Source organism: Amphiura filiformis, chromosome 14 (assembly GCF_039555335.1).
Source record: "Amphiura filiformis chromosome 14, Afil_fr2py, whole genome shotgun sequence".
Lineage (NCBI taxonomy): Eukaryota > Metazoa > Echinodermata > Ophiuroidea > Amphilepidida > Amphiuridae > Amphiura > Amphiura filiformis.
In genome coordinates this window covers 45,420,109-45,441,003 of record NC_092641.1, presented here as the reverse complement: position 1 = coordinate 45,441,003, position 20,895 = coordinate 45,420,109, and the positions used below count along the sequence as shown (strand labels likewise).

The 20,895-nt window shown below is 34.9% G+C and overlaps 1 protein-coding gene across 3 annotated transcripts in view; it reads right to left on the bottom strand.

Annotated features, from left to right (window-relative positions):
* The window catches only part of LOC140170179 (neurotrimin-like), a 107,307-nt gene that overhangs the window by 27,100 nt on the left and 59,312 nt on the right, over nucleotides 1–20,895 (bottom strand). For 2 of the 3 annotated variants that reach the window (XM_072193503.1, XM_072193505.1), the window contains exons 2-6: nucleotides 10,591–10,755; nucleotides 5,070–5,266; nucleotides 3,791–3,979; nucleotides 1,718–2,011; nucleotides 1,099–1,270 (exon numbers count right to left, since the gene is read on the bottom strand). In XM_072193503.1, the coding sequence (XP_072049604.1) occupies nucleotides 1,099–1,270; nucleotides 1,718–2,011; nucleotides 3,791–3,956 (632 nt within the window). In that variant the 5' untranslated portion in view covers nucleotides 3,957–3,979; nucleotides 5,070–5,266; nucleotides 10,591–10,755. The remainder of the gene's footprint in view (nucleotides 1–1,098; nucleotides 1,271–1,717; nucleotides 2,012–3,790; nucleotides 3,980–5,069; nucleotides 5,267–10,590; nucleotides 10,756–20,895) is intronic. The other variant, XM_072193504.1, reaches the window with a different exon arrangement.

Below are 20,895 nucleotides of genomic sequence, written 5' to 3'. Positions count from 1 at the left end.
CATATAAATCGTATTACCAGCATTGAAAGATGCTTGATATACAATTATTCAATTCTTCGCTATCACAAAGGATTTTGAGATTAATGTAAAATTTGGCTATTCCAGTTGAAATCCATACACCCCTTATAGAAGACATAACCTAAATCTCCCACACAGGGGGTGTAGATTTTAATTTTTGCCACCAATTCAGATAATCCTATTTGAAATTCATACTCCCTTTTTGGGAGAATAAGGTCATGTCTTCCACAGGGGTATACGGCTTTCAATTGGAATTGCCTATTGCATGCACAGATACTATTCGCAATAGCTTTTAGATCAAATCACTATAACGCTAAATTAATTTTAATTTTGACATTAAATTGACTCTTGGGATATACATATAAGCCTATGTTGTATTTAAAATAGGGTTTACCTTGCTCATTGGTGCAAATTTGATTTAATATAGTTTTGCTGAATCATTTCAGTTTGAAGTTTTGTAACATTTCCAATGGGTTTGACTACTCTCTAAATTCCAGGGACTTATTAGAAGGACAAAACCTTGAAAAGACTTAAAATTCAAATCTAATGGATTTAAATTTTACTCTAATAAAGATTTGAATTTTAAGTCTCTGAAAGGTTTTGTCATTCTAACAAGTCTCTTAGACTTATTTTTAAATCTTAGGAATTTAGAGAGTAAGCTCCCAATATTTGCACATGATATATTTATTATTATTATTATTATTATTACTGTTATTATTATTTTTATTTATTATTATTAGTGTTATTATTATTATTATTATTATTATTATTATTATTATTATTATTATTATTATTATTATTATATTGAATATGATTATACATTCATCAATGTTTTAACAATGGACATAATTAGTCAAGTATATTCGTTTACTACAAAATGTACCATTTAAACAATATTCCTGATGTATTCTGGAAAAATCAATAGCTGGTACTTGGAATGTGCAAATTAACATATCATACAGAGAGTTTCGAATTCCGCCAGTTTGGGTGTCCAAAAATATAATAATTACGAGATTCAAACACTAATATCAACTATCCGTACGCATTGCAAAAGTGATGAAAGTGAATACTGTAACTTACTTGGTACTTTTTGGATTCTCGGTTATCCCGACTTCATCAGCACGAATTGTTCTATTATCTTTAATCCACCTGTATTCTGCCCTGGGTTTGGCATCAACGTAGCACTCCAACCACACATATGCACCCTCCGGTTCACGAATATCCGACTTTCTTACCGTGACCTCAGGTGGGTCTAATGAATTTAAGAAACAATATAATAATAGGTTTAATAACTGTCTTTTCCGATACCAATTAAACAGCATTATTTTTAGTGAATTACAAATTGATGTATTTGTTTTAGATGGCGTTGGAATAAATTATTTCCCGGTATTATGCTCCTGCCCAATAGAGAAGGTAGAGAAGCCATGAAGAAGAATGGGGATCAAGACCTTAAACAGAGAGGAGGGCACATATTTTCTAAGCCCACTTGAAAAGGGTCTAAGCAACACCGGAAACCAGTCTCCCGGGAAAGTGGATCAGATGACCTGATCAGTCATACCCGATGAAGTCCTCCGATGTGAAGGACAAAATATTGTAGTGAGTAGGAATTCACTTTGTTTTGTCAAGCAAAAATGTCATTGCGTCTATTTATACAATTTTCATATTGGTATCAAAAACGTGGTATAAATTTGAAACTTACATTGGACAACGATTTCAACTTTTTTCTCCGCTGGAGGACCTACAAAACTGTCAGCTACACACGTATAAGTACCGCTGTCTTCTCTTTGAATGTTTTCTAGTACCAGCTCAGCTACTGTTGCGATCGTTGTACCATCTGACTTTCTCCAAGTAACATTTGGTGTGGGCATACCATCAGCATCACAGACCAACTGTATGCGGTCCGTTTCATTATAAAATAGTTTTAGTTTGGGCTTGTTGGATATCCTCGGTGTAGCAAAGCCGGTAGGTCTTATTTCTCGTATGGTTGCCGCAACTAAAATGTATGAAAAATAAATTGAAAATGTGAGCGCATACAGATAGTTTCTACCAGGCGATGTGATGTCAATGCATTCATGTAAAATAAAGAAATGAAACAAACACAATATAAATTGAGGTACCTTAATTATCAATTTATCCATCGATTATTTGACTATGAATTTTGTAGACATGTTAAAATTATATAGACAAATAATATTTCAAGCTATTTCTTCAGGTATTAAATTGCCAAAAAGTCGTATAAACCATTTTGGACATTTTTAAAAACTGACTGAACGAGAATACAAATGTACAGTTCAATAGGTATTTAACTGCTTCGTGATAACGCGCTACTAAACCATGTCGAGTTACTTAAGTTTCACGGGTCTTCATCTTCAATCTTTTTTTTAACTTTTACGCAAATAGCCACTGTTGTTTTTAATATACCAGACACATTGAGGGACTGTAAAGGCTTGACGCAAACCTGTTACAAAAATGATTTTGATGCTTTCCAAAATATTTCACACCAAAACAAAAAAAGTCCCATTAAGACGTTATTAAAGTTTTCTTTATAGAAAACGTCATGTCAATAACAGTTGACCGTCATTACTTTTTTATGAATGATCTTTAAAGTCTAGGATTACCTAATCTACGTGCAAAATCATGCTAGAGTTTCTATACAAACACACAATAAAAAGGCAAACTACTCGATTTCTCCTAAATGTGGTAGTACACTTACATGATTTAAACATTGCTAAGTCATATATTCATAACCAATCCAAATTAAGCAAAAATCATGCAAATTTCTGTTAATTTTAATGCTTAATTAATGCGTTTATGACTTTATTTTTCTTTTTTGCTGAGAACCATTTTTCATTTTGTGGTGTGAAATCAAAAACAACTATACCTGTAGAGTTTGCGAAACAATTGCAATTTTACACTATTTTGGTCCATATTCAAGCTGAATTTTGGTGTTAAAGTGGCCCAAACTTAGTAATGACGTACACCGCAATAGTGCTCAAATATCTGTGTGGGTTCGATTGAGCTGTCCAACCAAGCAAACCCATCTTTTATAGGGGAAACTCTTCCATATTTTTCCCTACTACGACACGCGGAATAAATCAACACTGGACTTAGATACATACCTTTAGCGCACGAGTACATCATCATTGATTTAGTAGTATTTAAATTAGTGAGCTGTCTGACGTGTCAACTCGCTAAATGAAATTTAAATCGTTTTAACGCCGATTAACTAATGTGGCTGATGAATTATTTGCGACAGTTTGTACGTTATGACTTATTTCTACCCTAAGCTATTTTGTTAGTTTCTAGCTATAGTATTATCGAGTTGTTGTAAAGTAATAATATATACGTATTTTAGAAACAATAAGATTGCTTTCTTTTTTTCCTTCTTATTTGACATCAGTGAATCATATAGTGTTCACACACACGGTTCTCCCATAATGGTTACGGAAGGGTGTATGAAAAGACAAGCATTACTCGAATCGGAACTGGCTGCAAGGACGTTGTTATTCATTACATTTGCTGCACGAGTAAAGTACAGTGAAACTGAGTGAAAGAGCAAATAATTGTTCATGATTTACCACTGATTGAACCGGGACCTCTTGCAAATTCAAAGACTTTGACCACTGTGCTCAATTAATATGAAGTTGTATGCGTACGACTTGTAATTACGTCCTATATTATTTTGCCCAGTTCCGGCAATTATCTTGCCGGAGATTTTCGTAAAACTACATTTAAAAAGTACTACCAATATGGTTAACAATAATGAACTTACTGTTGACAATTAATTCAATACTAGTTTGTAGCGGTGTGAACCGTGTGTCCAGATACACTTGACATACATAGACTCCCGCATGGCGTGGTCTAACAGGGTTTATCCGAAGATGAAAAGTTTTATTGAAATCTCCTTCCAATTGATAACTCTTGTCGTATGGTATCATAATTCTTCCATTATTCACAACATCTGAAATATACATATAATAATAATGTTGTAATAGAGGATTATGTAGAAATTAAATTAAGAACACATACGAGCATATAAATGCATTTAGTAGATTCTATCCCCTTATCCTGCTCCTGGACCATAACTAGCTGACATACCTTATAGAGCGGCTATTTCATCAAACCTATATAACTAAATAGATAAATCAAAACAGATATTTCCATGAGATTTGAACCGCCGACATAAGTATTACGAGACCAACTCATTATACAACTACACCACGTATAGTCCATGACGACAGAAGCGGGTTCTTTTATAATAATTTCACTTTTTTCACGATAATTCACTTTTTAAAATACTCCTTTGGAAACCATTTTAATTGCTCTCCACACGGCTTATTTTAGGGGCTTATAAATAGTATTCCTGAATTACGTGGAACCATCATCCGCCTGTATTTTTGTTAATTGTTTTTGGCTCAATTAACAAAAAAGATAATAATAAGCATGGTGGACCAGCAAAAGATGCGAGCATAATATCCTCATATATTTCTGTGGAATACAGTGAAGCAAGATATTTCGATAGAATGACAAGATTTGACAGCATAACAAAGCGCAGTAGTCCCTAGAACATAAAATAAGTCTTGAAAACCAATAAAAATCACATCAAATCTGGGTAGCTCCCGTAGATACACGAATTTCATTATTCCGTCCCAAATCCGTGTCACTAACACTTACCATGTGAAATTGCACAGATATTTTTTTCATCTTTGATTCTTCTCTTAGGTGTCATGCTTCAATTTCCAGGTGCGTCTCCGAGATTAACAACACCGCATTTCAGCGTAACATTAACGCCATTCTGCCTTGACAGAATGCTTCCATCGTTTAACGTCTCTTCTTAATTAAACATCGTATCGTTAAAACGTTTGTGTTTTTAGGTGTTACACTCCATTTAACAGGTGCGTCCCCGAGATTAACAACACCGCATTTCAGCGTAACATTAACGCCATTCTGCCTTGACAGAATGCTTCCATCCTTTAACGTCTCTTCTTAATTAAACATCGTATCTTTAAAATGTGGTGACATGAAAAAAAATCTGCGGTGCTGAGACTTACCATGTGAAAGTGAAAATGTATTTTGTCCATCTTTGTTTCTTCTTTAGGTGTAACACTCCACTTTACAGGTGCGTCACCACGATTAACAACACCGCATTTCAGCGTAACACTACTACCATTTTGAACGGGCTTGATCATCCCATCGTCGTCAGTCTCTTGTGGATCGAACAATGTATCGTTTATAAAAGATGATAAATCTGAAGAGAAAAGAATGTGTCATCAAAATAATTGTAAGGAACACCAAGCTGATCAGTCCATATACCGGATTACGCACAGTTTTCATTCTCTTGATTTTGATTTTAATATTCCTGTTTTTGGCTATGGTCATATTCTTAATAAGCTAACATGTGGACATTTTATTCTGTCATTTTAAGACGGGTGGGGTTAATTCAGAAGTACAACATTTATTTAAGACAGAAGTTTAAAAAGTTTGCTTACAAATAATTTGCTGTGTCTTGTTAATTATAAATTTACTATGATGTTGCAAACAAGCACTCCTGTTTCGACAAAACTTTAAATGACGCGTACAAAGGTTCCATTAAAAACAATTTGAACGTGTCAAGAAAATATTCAGACATAATGATTGTGTTGAAACACACTGTTTGGATCACGAAGTAGGTGTCAATAAGTTAATTCAGTCGGATTGGTAACACCGATTTGGTAGAAGAGATTTTGTTGTTGTTGTAGTTTTACCATTATTTTGTATAGCAGGTCTTATTTTGAACATATTACATTGCAACCTTCTTCTTCTTCTTCCTTATAAGTGCCTCCCTCATATGTATGAGTATTGTCGCACTGCGTACAGACAAGCTGTACTTATTTTTTACTCTGGAACCTAGAGTAGATGAGTGTATTTTTGAAGTACAGTCAACATGACCGGGATGATCCCCTGCTCTTTTCGAATAGCCTGTGACGTTCTTTAACGTGCACACTACATTAATGAGAGAAAATATGCATGTACACGGGACCGACAGCTTAAAGTGCCCTCCGAAGCACTAAGCAAGTAGAGTGAAGTGTCTTGCTCAAGGACACAAAGAGCCGGACCTGGGATTCGAACCCTTGACCCTTGGGTTCACAGTCCTATGCCTTAACCGCTAGGCCACGCTCTCCTACCTGGTTACAGGTAAGAACTATATAAAATAAAACGGTGAAAAAAAAAGTTTTTTAATGTTCATCATTGAAAACTAAATTTTGTCTCCTACAGAGTCCAGAACAAGACGTTATATCCCTTATAGACTGGTGCGTATGACCCAATGAATGGGTGTTTAAGATAAGCTCAGCCAATAAGATCGGGCGTTATGAATCTAGTTTGGTAGAGTAAATTGTTTACTATTACACAATGCACGGTAAAAGACTCATTTTAAACGAACCCATCACAAACTTCACTCAGCAGCCATGTTATTTGAGCATTTTCCCCACTTATTATTTATTTCATCCATTAATAACATGAATATAAAAAGCTAACATTCATTTGCGATTTGTCGAAATAAGTGATATCGCTCAATCATAATTCATGACATAACTTCAGTGATCTTAGAAATATTATATTAATCCAAAAAATTTAACAAACTTTCCCGCACAATTCACATTGATATATATCATTAAATGCAAAATTCTTAGCAAATCGCCATGCACTTTTCGAGTTCATGCATTAACGCCAATCCCATTAGACGACAAGACTAGAGAAACAAACAAATTCGATCTGATAGTATATAAATCATTCAAAACATACATGTTGCATTGCCACCAATATACCAATATGCATTAACATTAAGCTTCATTATACATACATGCCGTGCATAGTTAGAATGAAAAGAAAATACGCCAAAACGTATTATAATATTTGCATTCTTACAGGAAAATATTGAATATTATTTACACAAGCAACAATCAATCAATCATTCCTGTATGTAATAAATAAAACAATAGGGTTAATTACACGCATTGTTTTGCATTATAATATAAGAACAGCTTTTACGCTAACAGCAAGGATACGCATCTGGCTATTCCAGTTGATATCCATTCACCCCTATGGAAGATATGCCCTAAATCTCCTACATAGGGGGTGTAGTCACCCATTCAGGTAACCTCGTTTGAAATCTGCACTCCCCGTCTGGTAGATTAAGGTCATGTCTTCCACAGGGGGTGTATGGATTTCAACTTGAATAGCATAATAATAACTTAATGATTAATTACAATTTGAGTACAATTATATATATTTTCCAAAGACGTTGTGCGGCACGCTTGGAAACGATTGACATTGATGGACAATTGTTTCTCACGCATGACTACACGCAAAAGTAAAATGCAGTATTTTCAAATATATTTCAAAGCAGATACTGCCCTTTTCAAGTGCTTTTAGATCATTCTACTTAAAGTGCAATGCGCCGTATCTCCAACGTAGCAGATACCGTGTCATAACCATTGAACTATTGAGCCATTTAACGAATTCTGCATCTAATTTCACTGAATGTTCCCTAAATATAAGTAAAAGAAGTAAAAAGCCATTATCTCCAAGAATAATTTGAAAAGAGCGAAATGAAAATCGCAGCTTTAACTGTATAAGCCTGTGTTGGGCCACACCAACCCCTTTGATTTGTGATGATCGGTACTACCCCTGGTAAGGTGCTCGGATAACAATTTTGCCACTAAAATTAGTGCAAAGGGTGGATCTACGATTAGCTTAAGTTGTTTGGGCGTATATATATATATTGCAATTCAATCTGTTGCCAAATAAAAGGTAGCATCAGACACCAATTCCGTTCTTAAAATATAAGAAAACTACAAACAATACCTCATTTTCAATTCGATGCACGGATTTATCCATCTCAATCAATGATTTGTATCTGGAGTACTAATCACCAGAGCATGATGTGTCCACAAGCATTGTCATAATTGTTTAATATAATTGTCTCCGTGAAATAAAAATTAAAAATCAGGTGTAATTTTGAACTGTGATAATTCAAGAAAATAAGCGGTCAACTGACAAAATAGAAAAAGCATGTAATAACTGCTTTATTCTTAAATAACATCAATAATTTAGTTCTGGTTAGTTCTTCTTCTTTTTTTTTTTCTTTTTCAGCCATTATCAATTTACTGCAGGACGAAGGCCTTAGCACGATGTCTCCATGAGTCTTTGTTTTGCGCTTGTTGGTACCAGTTCACTTTTTCCCAGTAATGTTTGGTTAAGGCATCACAATATCCAAAATAGCAAAAATATTTCAGAAAATTTTCATTATTGAAAATATGTCACATAACATCCGCAATCAATTTGGACTCGACCTATAGAGAAATTTAACACTCTTCAAATGTTGATTGGGAAATTAGTGTGTCAACACCAATGCTAAAAACGCCAAATAAAATATGTATAAAATTTGTCTTATTATTGACTTCTATCAACTGAGTGATATGTCCTGATTTCTGTGCAACAGATAGTTTCGTATCATATAGATTTAAATGGGCTCTGAGAACAATGTTATTTTGTTTTTCTCATGTTTCTAATTTTTCTAAACGTTTTTAGACATGTGTTACTCACACGTTTGCTAGAGAGGATTTATTGATGTACATGTAGTGACAACGTAAATAGTTGATAATGGTATGACACATTTTGTTAAAGTTTAAAGAAAGTTAATAATAAACAAAAGTAATTTTGAAACTTTCAACGGAAACTAATGAAGGAAAATTTATCTTGCAAATATTTTCGGTAACGTTCTGATTTTAAGAGATTATCAGCATAACCATGCAATTGAAATAATTATGCAAAGCGTCGGGAGATAATTAAAGCGTAATGTACTAAAACGATGTAAAAATATCATGATTAAGTATGTTAGTATTTTGGTTGTGTGTAACAGGTAAATAGATACAGACTCTTTCAAACAAGAGAGAAAATGTTAATAATATTAGTCTCGAGATTTTAATAATAATGGGTCACTAATTTAGTTAACATAATTAAGAAAACCACATTCAGCTACAAAATAGCTTCGAGCATAAATTGAAAAAATGAATTATTGTTCATATATAAAAGAATTACTTAAAAAATGAATAATAAACCATCCAAGAGGTGTTGTTTTCAAATGTTGTGTTGATGTCGATCAAGTCTTATTTCACATATTAGTAGCAATATACAGCCTCTGTTTAGTAAATTTAATGCATTGAGCAATTCCAGTTGAGATTGATACACCCCTATGGAAGACATAACCGTAATCTCTCACACAGGGGTTATAGATTTCAAATCGAGGGCTTTGAGCAAGAACTAGCTATGTCCACAATTACATGTTACTCATTTCGGCAACAAATGGATGGTTAATTCTGCCCTCCATCATAAATGCAAGTGACATTGGGGTATACATGGTCATTTAAACAGATAGCATGGTAGTTAGACGCAAGTGACCATGTACATACCCCCAAAGTCACGTACATTATATTATAGAGGGCAGAATTATCCATCCATTTGTTGCCGAAATGAGTAATTTAATTGTGGACATAGCTAGTTCTTGCTCTAAGCCCTCGAAATGGAGTGACCTGTGTGGACGATTAAGGGCATGATTTTCCATATGCAGCTGATAGGAGGGGTACGAATTTTAACAGAAATAGCTCATTTGAGTCATGCTCAGATGCTCTAACTATTATCAGTATCGGAGATGAAAAACTGCGAGAAGTGAGCAAAAGGTTAAATATGAAAAAGCATCATGGCATGTTCGGAAGAAACAGTCTCTGGCACATACTGACCTTTATACTGTTCCTCCACCAATTGGCCCTTATTTCTTTCTCTGCAGTCTCTGAACCAAGCCCCGATCTTTGCGGGATTAGCCAATTGTTCAATACATTTCAGTGTTTCTTCGTCAAATGGGTATTGCGTGGAACCGACCAAAACTCTGCTACTACCATCTCCTTTATCACCTATAGTATGGCGATTTGTAACAGGAATGTAAAAAGTTGATCATTTTGGACCATAAAGCGTTCTATTGGAACTTAATTAGTTCTGAAGTTTAGGATATATGAAGCTTAATAATTTTACACCGCGTGATCTGTTGGAATTTGGAACTTTTCAAATTTTAGTATTTAATCGATACAACCTAGAAGATTTTCGTTTTTTTGTTTGACATAGATCAGGCATTAATCTGTGGCTATTGGCTAATATACTTTTTCGCAGGTTCCTGCCACATTTACAGCCAGTGGGAAACCGGGAGGGCAAATTTACCACCACGGATTAAAAAAGTACTAAAAAAAAGGGGGGGGGGGAGACAAATGTGCTGTGTGTATGATAATTTCACGAAACCTGCTACAATATTTTATTCATATTTCTTGCAAACAGTTCAACAAAAATTCAAAAGATACCGCGCAACAAGGGAGTTTTTGCGAACAAGGATAAACATGAATAAGGCACATATATAGTTTATTTTATTACATATATTGTTGATTTTTCATGCTAACATGTATGTGATTAAATAATAATTGCACGTGCACTATTATTCAAAGTCACAGCAGGCATTATCATCATGCTGAATGGCTTTCTTCTAACCTCCAACACCTATACACTTTTTTCTGCATTGTTTAATTTTGACCCCTGGGCGTCCACCTGGTGCCATACGTGGTATACAAAATTTAGTGCACTCGTCGTCTGGTACAGTGGTCGAACCCACGACTATCATGTTCGGTACGGGACCTTGAACCGCCGCTGTTTGAGCTACATAAGGTAAAAGGAACGGTATTAGTTGGGAGTACAATACATATAAGATAGGCTACACAATAATAATAATGTTTAGTATATGTATTGCCAATGGGCACCTCAAGAACGGACCTGTTAAGGTTTTGTCTCTATGTGTCATGAAGCCATTCCCGGACTTTTTACAACATAGACCAGACTAGGAATCGAACCCAATACCTCGGAGTTCAGAAGCGTATTCTGTAAAAAATAATGGAATTAATCGCATTGTCTTTAATAGAAACACTCATGTGACGTCATATTCAGTAAACTAAATGGAAAGTATTGTTTGGTAAAAAAAAACACGGATTTATATAGCCCAATTATATAATATCATGCCCTAATATTTACTTTATACATTATTTAGCATCATTCAGATGCGCACCTCAATTAAGGCTCGGAACCCTAGTCAGCCTTTATATAACAACCGTCGCAGCCAGGATCAGCTCCTCTCAACATAAATCGGGTAACGACAGCCCATTTTCAGGTAAAATATAACCTGATTCCATACATGATTTTGGGTTCATATTTGAAATGGAAAATCTAATGTAGTCTTAATTCCCAGGGAATCCCAGCTAGAAATCTGGTTAAATTGACTAGATCGTTACAAAAGGTCCTATTTTAAACCAACACGTCTTTCAGCGTAGAATTGACATTGATACGTAAGAATATTCGTTACTTTTTTAATATTCTTAATTGGATACTCTCATTGCCATTGCATAAAACACTCTCATCTAGGTATTAGGTATTGTCATCACATAATAATAAACAATGCGAAGCTTGGTATTATGTCCCTATTGTGGATCTCCCATGTTCTGGTTGCTTATAACGTAGAGAAGATCTCTCGAGAAGATAGGAAATATCAACTATTCTTGAATTAACTTAAGCATGATATGCAAAAGTCAAAATCACATTTTTGATTCGACTTATATAATAGATTTGCTGTACAGGCATAATACTACACGGAAGTTTAAGTGGTAGGTTGGATCCTTCTCGAAGGTTACCTCGAGCTGACGCAATCTCTTGAGTCATTAATGCAGTAACATAACGATACATTTCAGGATGCTGAATATCCTGACAGAAATAGAAACATGTTCCCTCTTTCCATGTGGCATAAGGTGCATAATGACTTATCATCAGACAAAGGAAGGAAAGAAAAGAAATCCCAAGAAGTTCAGTTGACGCTACCAAAACCTAACCATGGAAGTACGATACATCTCGTACTTCCATGCCTCTACGACCAGTGGGATTGTATAAGCCAGGTAGTAACTTATAAGTAATAGTTGTATAAGTAATGGCATAGCTAGAGGCTACATCTATATGATAACATACGTGAAAAGTCATGCAATTAGTAATTGACGACAGTACGGTGAAAGGAATAGTTCAAAGTGCGACAAGGCACACATCTCCTTTAAAAATACCTGACAATATATAATTCGGGTGCGGTAAAACTCTAGGGTCCACATCTTATAAGTTCCCTCTAATACTTTTTTTAATAAGTCAAAAAATATTTGACAACATGTAAAAATGTAAAAAGGTATGTATAGCCCTATTTGTTTTACACACGTGGACAAATGTATAGCGTCAAACGTCATTGCATGCAGTCGCAATGGTTAATTGTGTAAGAAAAGTGGCCGTTTTAAAAATTGCACCTGAGTCCATAGCAGCTGGGTTTTCTTTGACAAACACATGAATAGGCCTGGCCTACTGTATTGTTGAGAGTTGACTCATATGGACTATAATTAACCATTGTGACTGAACACAATGCCGTGTGACGCTATAATTTGTTCCATGTGTAAAACAACTAAGGCTACCTTTTTATGCCTTTGCATTTCATCAAATATTTCTTTTATTTATTTTAGAGGGGAACTTATAACTTGTGGACCCTATGTTTAGCATACAAGATTGAGTGTAGCTTTAAAATAACACATTACACTGACATGCCTTCTGGTAATTCATAAGACCGATGTGATAAGCTGTCATAAAAGCATACTACATTGTGTCTTAGACGCCAGGCACTAGGATCCACAACATGCTCATCTATTAGGGCACCGTTCTTTAACCCCAATACATTTGTCATTCATTGAATGACCTTTGAAAATGTGGGTACAGAAACGGACTTGAGGTCAGATTTTGCACTATGATTGTTTAATTGAGGTTATTGAACTATGGCACTGTGATGAGGCTATTGAAGTCCATAGTGAGGCTTAGACACTTTGAGTATGTACTCAAACTTCCTTAACCATCCACAGGACGCCTATCATCAGGCAAATCAACATCGGTTCATATGCCATACATTTACGATATACCGTCTAAATAATACATAACATTATAAAGTCTGCACAAAAAGTAACGCAGCTGATATAAATACGTATCGTAGCTTCAGAACTAATAACTCTTTTCACCATATTTTAACATAGGGAGAAGGGTGATTGATTTATTTACGCACATTTTGATACCCCATTTGTCCTGTCCATTGTCGGTCAATATTAACAACATAGTAGTGATTTTAAAGAAATATACCCGAATTTAAAAGTTGCAGTGTCCAGCCATCAATAGTTATTACGCAAGCATTGTGGCACGTAAACCTCTCAATTATCATCGCGCTGACTTCAAATCATTGATACATATAGCTTCAACTTTTAAATATGGGTATTTTTCTTTAAAACACTGCTGTGTTGTGAATATTGAACGAAATTGGACGAACGGGGTATCAAAATGCGTATAAATAAATAATCCTTTTTTTCCATGTTAAAATATTGTTACAAAAATTAATAGTTCTGAAGCTACAGGCGTACTAATAACAGCTGCGTTACTTTTTGTGCAGTCTTTACATAATATTTAACACCTCGATCAGGTATTGCTTTCTGTCACAATGAAGCACAATATGAATCACTTAAAAGAGTGTAATAAGAAGTTCACCCCTGGGGTAGGTATAGAAAAAAATATGTGCCATGATTCGCTTGCCCTTCGGCCTGCATACATTGCTGCATCTTGACGTGTTAAAAGTCCTTACCCCACTTCTCGCAAGCCCAACTTTACGGGCCCATTATTTCAGACCTTCAGTGGCATTCAGGGGATGTTAGCCGAAACGTTATCATCGAAACATTTTAGTGCTACGTAAAGTGATGATAAACAAATATTTGGCTCCTTCCAGTTACAATCTTTCGAACAAAAAAATCTTACCTCACCATACCTAAGAATTACGTAAACATATTGTATCGATGAAAACGTTTCATCTATATCGTTTAGGATGAACTAAACAAACCAATTATTCAAACAACTTTAACTAAACAAACAGCTTAGTCCTAAATGTTGCTTTAACATTGTGCCTTGCATTGACGTACTAATTCAAGTGTATGATGCAATTAAGGGCCACTTATAAACAAGGGTAAATAAAATGTATCTAGCCAACAGGGAGGCCCATTGTAATGGGACCCTTAGCTTTATCATCTAACGTTTCTCATTATGAATATACCTTAAAGATATATATGATACGCTGAAAATAAAGGCATGTTACGTTATTTCACCAGTATAAAGGTAACAGGAACATGGCCATGAGACCAAACACAAATGAAGACCTGAGCGCAAGAAGACCACAAGTCCACTTCGCCCCTCCACATGTATACACTAAGGTTACGTATAGTTTCTTAGGGTTTTATAATGTTTTACATGTTCCAGGGTGAAAACATCATGAAAGGTTGTGAAAGATTTGTTTTGGCCCCTGAACATGTATAAAACATTACCTAAACTATACGAAACTATACGTGGAATTACGGTCTTCTTGCGCTCAGGTCTTCAAATACATTGCGGGGACAATTAGCCTTAAGGTGACTGGAATGACAGAAGCCATACTTGTCCAACTTTACATATTAACAGTAAGCTGCAGTGTATTTCCTAATATCAATATAGAATCCTCTAGGAAGCCAATAAGTGCACTTATATTTCCATAGATCTTGTGATTTTTGAGTTAACACCAAGCATATCAAAACGAAAATGTTGCGTCTTACCCCTCCCAAGGAATATCTTAAACATAGTGCGGAAACGGCACCCTTTCATACCAGGCTTTGGGATCTCCGTAAAATTCTTTCTTTTATGACAGCTTTATTTGTCTCAATATTTTTCAAAGTGTTAAATGGACTATCACCGATCTATCTCACTGACTACATCGCTACCTACATTCCACCCAGGAAAGGCCTTCGCTCTGAGCTTGATATTACTCGCCTTGACATCCTCAGGAGTCATAGAAAAATTGGTGATGGTTCATTTAGTGTGTCTGGTCCAACCCTCTGGAACCAGTTACCGGCTACCCTTCGCACTGCTCTCACAGTTGAATCTTTTAAAAAGGGTCTTAAAACATATATTTTCTAATGTATTTTGCTGTTGTTATTTTTGTATATTTGTAAAGCACAATGTTCATATTTTTGGTATTGCGCTATATCAAGCGCCGTTGTTATGTTATGTTATGTTATGTTTATTTGGGTGTAACGCCTTAATATAGTCATATATCAAAGGTTCTCATTGTGACCAAACCGTCAAGATATTTGATAAGCTGAAAAACCCTGTCACGTAACCAATCTAAAGGTAAAAGACCTGTGGTCTTGAGACCAAGCGCCAATAATGTTTTCTGATTTCTTACAATCTAATGGGCTATTCCTGTTGAAATCCATACACATACATTGAAAACACGACTTTAATCTTCCATACAGGGAGTCTGGATTTAAGATAAAGTCACCACCCCTTATATTTCGATTGGAATAAAAACTATCGAGTACTGCGTCACCCGACCTCATTTTAATAATCTTCTGCCCTCAGTAAGGTAACACTGGGCAATTCGATTGATAATTCAATAAAACAGGTGATATGAAGGTTTGTGGAATCGAACTACAGACCGATCCCTCTGTCATTAGTTATTTGATAGGGTCTGTAGCTCAATGTTAGAAGATTATTGAGCAGGTAGTATTTTTTTTAAGTGTCACACGCCAATATATCTAGAAATCTATTTCTAAAATAGTCACTTTCTTTTCTTGATTCTAATAGAGATTCCATAGCTTTAAACAAAATAGCTTTAAACAAACAGGCTGGATCAATAAGGTTGCGTCGGTTGTCCACTGAGTAAAATGGTAGCATACTGTACTGTAGCCATTCAAAACATATTTTTATGTCCATATTTGCCTTATTATTTTCATTTCCGTATATATAATTCCTTTTCTGTTACACTTACAGTTTCAAATACCATAGATATCAAATACCATAAATATCGACGTCGTTCTGATTTACCATTGGGGATAACAAATTAAAGCATATTGCCTGTCGGCTAAGTTGTTTTTGCATTGTACTGTCTCATCCGTATGTTTGTTATATTCAGTTATAGTTGTTACAAGCACGTTCTATGCTATCTGAGAAAACAACATGACATCTAAACCACACACTGCCTGACTCCAGTAAATAGTGTTTCTTGGCTTGTTTCAATGAAGCCAAGATTCATCAATGTCTAGAGAAGCATGGGCATAACTTAAGAATATTTTCTGAGTGGGTGGCATTACAAAATCAAAGTAGATGTTATGACCAACAATAAAAGCCCCTCATAATATTTAGACCACAATGACCCCTTTTTAAGGAACATATCATCGAATGATTTGTTTAAATGGCTACAATGTATTCCGATCATTGCATCAACTATTTTGAGATTTACCTGAAACCCAGTAATATTAACAGTAAACGTTAAGGCCATAAAGTATTACCCACTGTTTTGAACTCGTCATCAAAATACACACCCTTCTTCAAGAATATGTCACTGATCACCATGCAGATGGCTTTATGTTAGGTTATGTGAATTGTTACGTTTTTGTATGAGAGTCGGTTCAGAGGTTGTTTTTCTTTAATATTACCTAAATTCGAGACTGAAAAGTATGTCACCCGGGATGTCACCTCATTAATATCATAAATTTATATTAATAGTATCTTTGCGCAGCACATGAATGCGCTTGAAATATACACATGGCATATTATGATACAGACGAGTAAGCAGATTTTTTGGCTGAAATCTGTAATGCTTATTAATATACAGTGATCCGCAAATAAATCCTTCCTACGCTTATAACCCTAGCTTTTAAATGTTAACTTTCTTATAAAACTGAATGACTTTTGCATTCTATAGCATATTACATTGCAAAAGAATTACACAACACAGTGCCGTTAATGCGTGTTTAAGTCACGACCTTAAATGAGATTAATATTAATTCTATACTAACAAGGCGCTACTGACACGCGTAGTGGAAGGAGGGTAAAGTGTGAAACGTGCGCACGTGATTAGAATTCCCGCCAATCTGTATAAGGCGGGAAAATGTCAGACTATAATGGTAATCATGCGTATAAAGTGGCGATGAGTTACTTCGAGCTCCTTATTACCTATCATTGACTAATCAGTAATGCTGGACCTGATGATGTATGGTCCAGGGAATAACATTATTGAAATGATATACTCCGGTAATGCTTAGAAATTTTAAGTCATGCACACGACTTTTATTTGCATTATTCTGGAGGTGCGTGTAAATTTATTAACCTTGCTCTATTAAATCAAAGAGATGTACACTTTAAGATGATATTGACAAAAATGTGATTGATTTCAAAAATACTTTTAATATAAACGCATAATATTTTATAGTTGGAGTTATGCTAAACTGACATTTCTGAAATATTTGATCAACTTTTTGAATGAAACCCAAATGTAATTAGTTGGAACGAGGTGTTTATTATTATCAAGAATATAAACAATATTTGACAACTTTCATGAAAACCAAATGTGCTTATTTATTTCCTATTGAATTTTGTATTTTGCCCCCGACGATGGTAAATATACACCACACTATTAAACTACTATCAGCAGTGGTTAAGAGAGGTATCTTCGACAAAATTGGTGATAGTGTTACAATGCATGCGAATAAAATAGTTTTATCATTCCTATAATATATACAATTAAAAAGATGCACACCCCAACACATACACCCAACCATCAAGCATACTTTATAACGCCATTATGGTCAACTTTTACATAACTTTCTTTTTGTCTCACATCATCAACTACATCAAACAATTTTTTTTTTCATATTAGACTTTAAAAATCTATTTTTTTTAACAATTGAGCACAATCTGGCAGTTGATGTTGTTGTTGCAAACTGTGCGCGCAGTAATAAAACAATAATTTGTTTTAAATATTTGGTTTTTCTGATGACTTGCAGTTAATGTAAGATTTCTATTTGTGTGGCTATAGTGTAAATGATGATGATGACGACGACGATGATGATGATGATGATGATGATGATGGTGATGATGATGATGGTGTAGATGATGATGATGATTATGATGATGGTGTTGTTGTTGTTGTTGTTGTTGTTGTTGTTGATGATGATGATGATGGTGGTGATGTTGTTGTTGTTGTTGATGTTGATGATGATGATGATGATGATGATGATTATGATGATGATGATGGTGATGGTGATGTTGTTCTTGTTGTTGTTGTTGTTGTTGATGATGATGATGATGATGATGATGATGATGATGATGATGATGATGAGTCGTGATGGTGACGATGATGGCAGTGATGAAGGATTTAATTTAGTAATAAATTTTCAACCCCCCTCCCGCCCCCACCCAGTCAATGTTGTTTTGATACTGAGACAGGAACGGACAATTGGTCTAGTATTGGCTCCAACATTGCTTTGGGGGGGGGGGGGGGGATTGCAAGCAATATGAAACATTAATGTTTGCCACTCATGTTACTTGTAATGTTTAAACAAAGAGAACGTTTCTATGGTATCACTCACAGTAACCTGCTTACTTCTCATGTATGTTTTTGCTTAACACGTGTGCTATGAGCCATCATCTCCAAATACACAGTTCAGTGACCTCGAGGCCTCCATTCAACAAGAAATTAAACCTGCTGTTATAGAGGATGAGGCCCACGTGCCAAGGCCAAATCGACTTTTACAATGTTTATTGAAGATATAAAATATGCATAATCTTAGTTTGCGAGAAGATAAGAGGTCAAATTTTTCCATGTTAAAAATAGAATTACATGCTAGGCATGTTTGTTCCTCTTTGTCGTTTGTGTATTAATTAACATCATCATCATCATCATCATCATCATCATCATCATCATCATCATCATCATAATCGTCATCATCATTATCATCATCATCATCGTCGTCGTCGTCGTCGTCGTCGTCATCATCATCATCATATCATCATCATCATCATCGCCTTCATCATTACCTGACTACTAGCCACAAACCCATACCAAGGAAAATAAAATATCAATTTTGCTGCAAGCCCTCAGAGAAAATTAATATACAAATATTTAAAATCATGTTTTATTACAACGTATCTAATAGTAATAGTAATTTACACACAACCATGACAACTGCTAAATTAAGCTGAAATGAAAAAATATAGACTATAAAAAGTCTATAATGAAAATAAATGTTGTTATTACAGTTTGCATATCTGAAGTCAGATGATTGCACATACTAAGCTAGCTTAATATTAAGTATGGTTTCATATTTATCACCATGCCCGAGTAAGTATAAGTTCATACTTATAGCAGAAGACATCATTGACTAAACACATTAATATTGCTATCTTCAGTAGACGAAAGTTCATACTAATTACTGGTTTGAAAAAAAAAATGAAAAACTTGCTGTAATTTTTTACTTTTGCCTGGAATAAATTGTTCAGGGGTAAGAAACCAGGAAACCCACACACAAAAAAAAATGCACAAAACTCTCTTCGAGATTCGAACTACGGCCCTACCGATATAAAGACCTGTTCTAAACCACAAGACCACAACACACGTTACGAAAACGATAACAAAATACGTATACATACGTATGAAACTCAGGCTTCTATCATAATAAGAAATTAAAACAAAGATTTGAGATAGCCCTTATGATAAATACTGTAATTTACCACGGTCTCCTATTATTATATTGAGCTAAATGTATATATTGAACCATTTGAAGCGGTCTTCCACGGTCATCCACGGGGTATGAATAAAGAGTATACCAATCAAGACTTTATACAGTTTTCATGGCAGATCGTCACACTCAATAGGGGCTGTGGTGAATCGTGGAAGATCGATAAACAATAACTGTTATCGTGTGTATTGTTTCAATTGAATTACATGTCTTCCTCGGTAGCTTAGTGGTTAGCATCAGACGCTGTCAATCCGAGATCGCGGGTTCAATTCCTGATAGCAGCATTTATTTATTTTTTATTTTTTTTTCTTTGATAGGTCTAGCGGTTACGATGTTTTAGTAATGAATTTAGACTTTTTTTATTAATACAAATCAGCTAAAAGGATAATTTATTTTATTGTTTTATGTTATTAATTAGTTTTAAAATGTTTTTGTAGGTGATCTGACCTTATATAAAAGGCTAATGGTATACGCGAGTTATAAATATGTTTAATAAGGAAATAAATATAATTATTAGGTCTTGATGATGCTGAAGCTGATGATGATGATGATGATGATGATCATCATCATCATCATACTAAGCAGGAGGATTCGTTCAGTGTGCATATATCTGTAGGGGATGTACGCGTATGTGAGCTTTCATATAGAGTTAAGTGCCCTAACCTGCCCCAAGCACTAAGTATGATATCATACTTATCGAAAGGACGATACACACACCATTTCCCTAACAAGTATGTTTTCATATTTATAGCAGAAAACCTACTTGGCGCATGCCTATATTAAATCATACTTATTTTATTCAGTTTGCATATCTGAAGTCAGATGATTGCACATACTAAGCTAGCTTAATATTAAGTATGGTTTCATATTTATCACCATGCCCGAGTAAGTATAAGTTCATACTTATAGCAGAAGACATCATTGACTAAACACATTAATATTGCTATCTTCAGTAGACGAAAGTTCATACTAATTACTGGTTTGAAAAAAAAATGAAAAACTTGCTGTAATTTTTTACTTTTGCCTGGAATAAATTGTTCAGGGTAAGAAACCAGGAAACCCACACACAAAAAAATGCACAAAACTCTCTTCGAGATTCGAACTACGGCCCTACCGATATAAAGACCTGTTCTAAACCACAAGACCA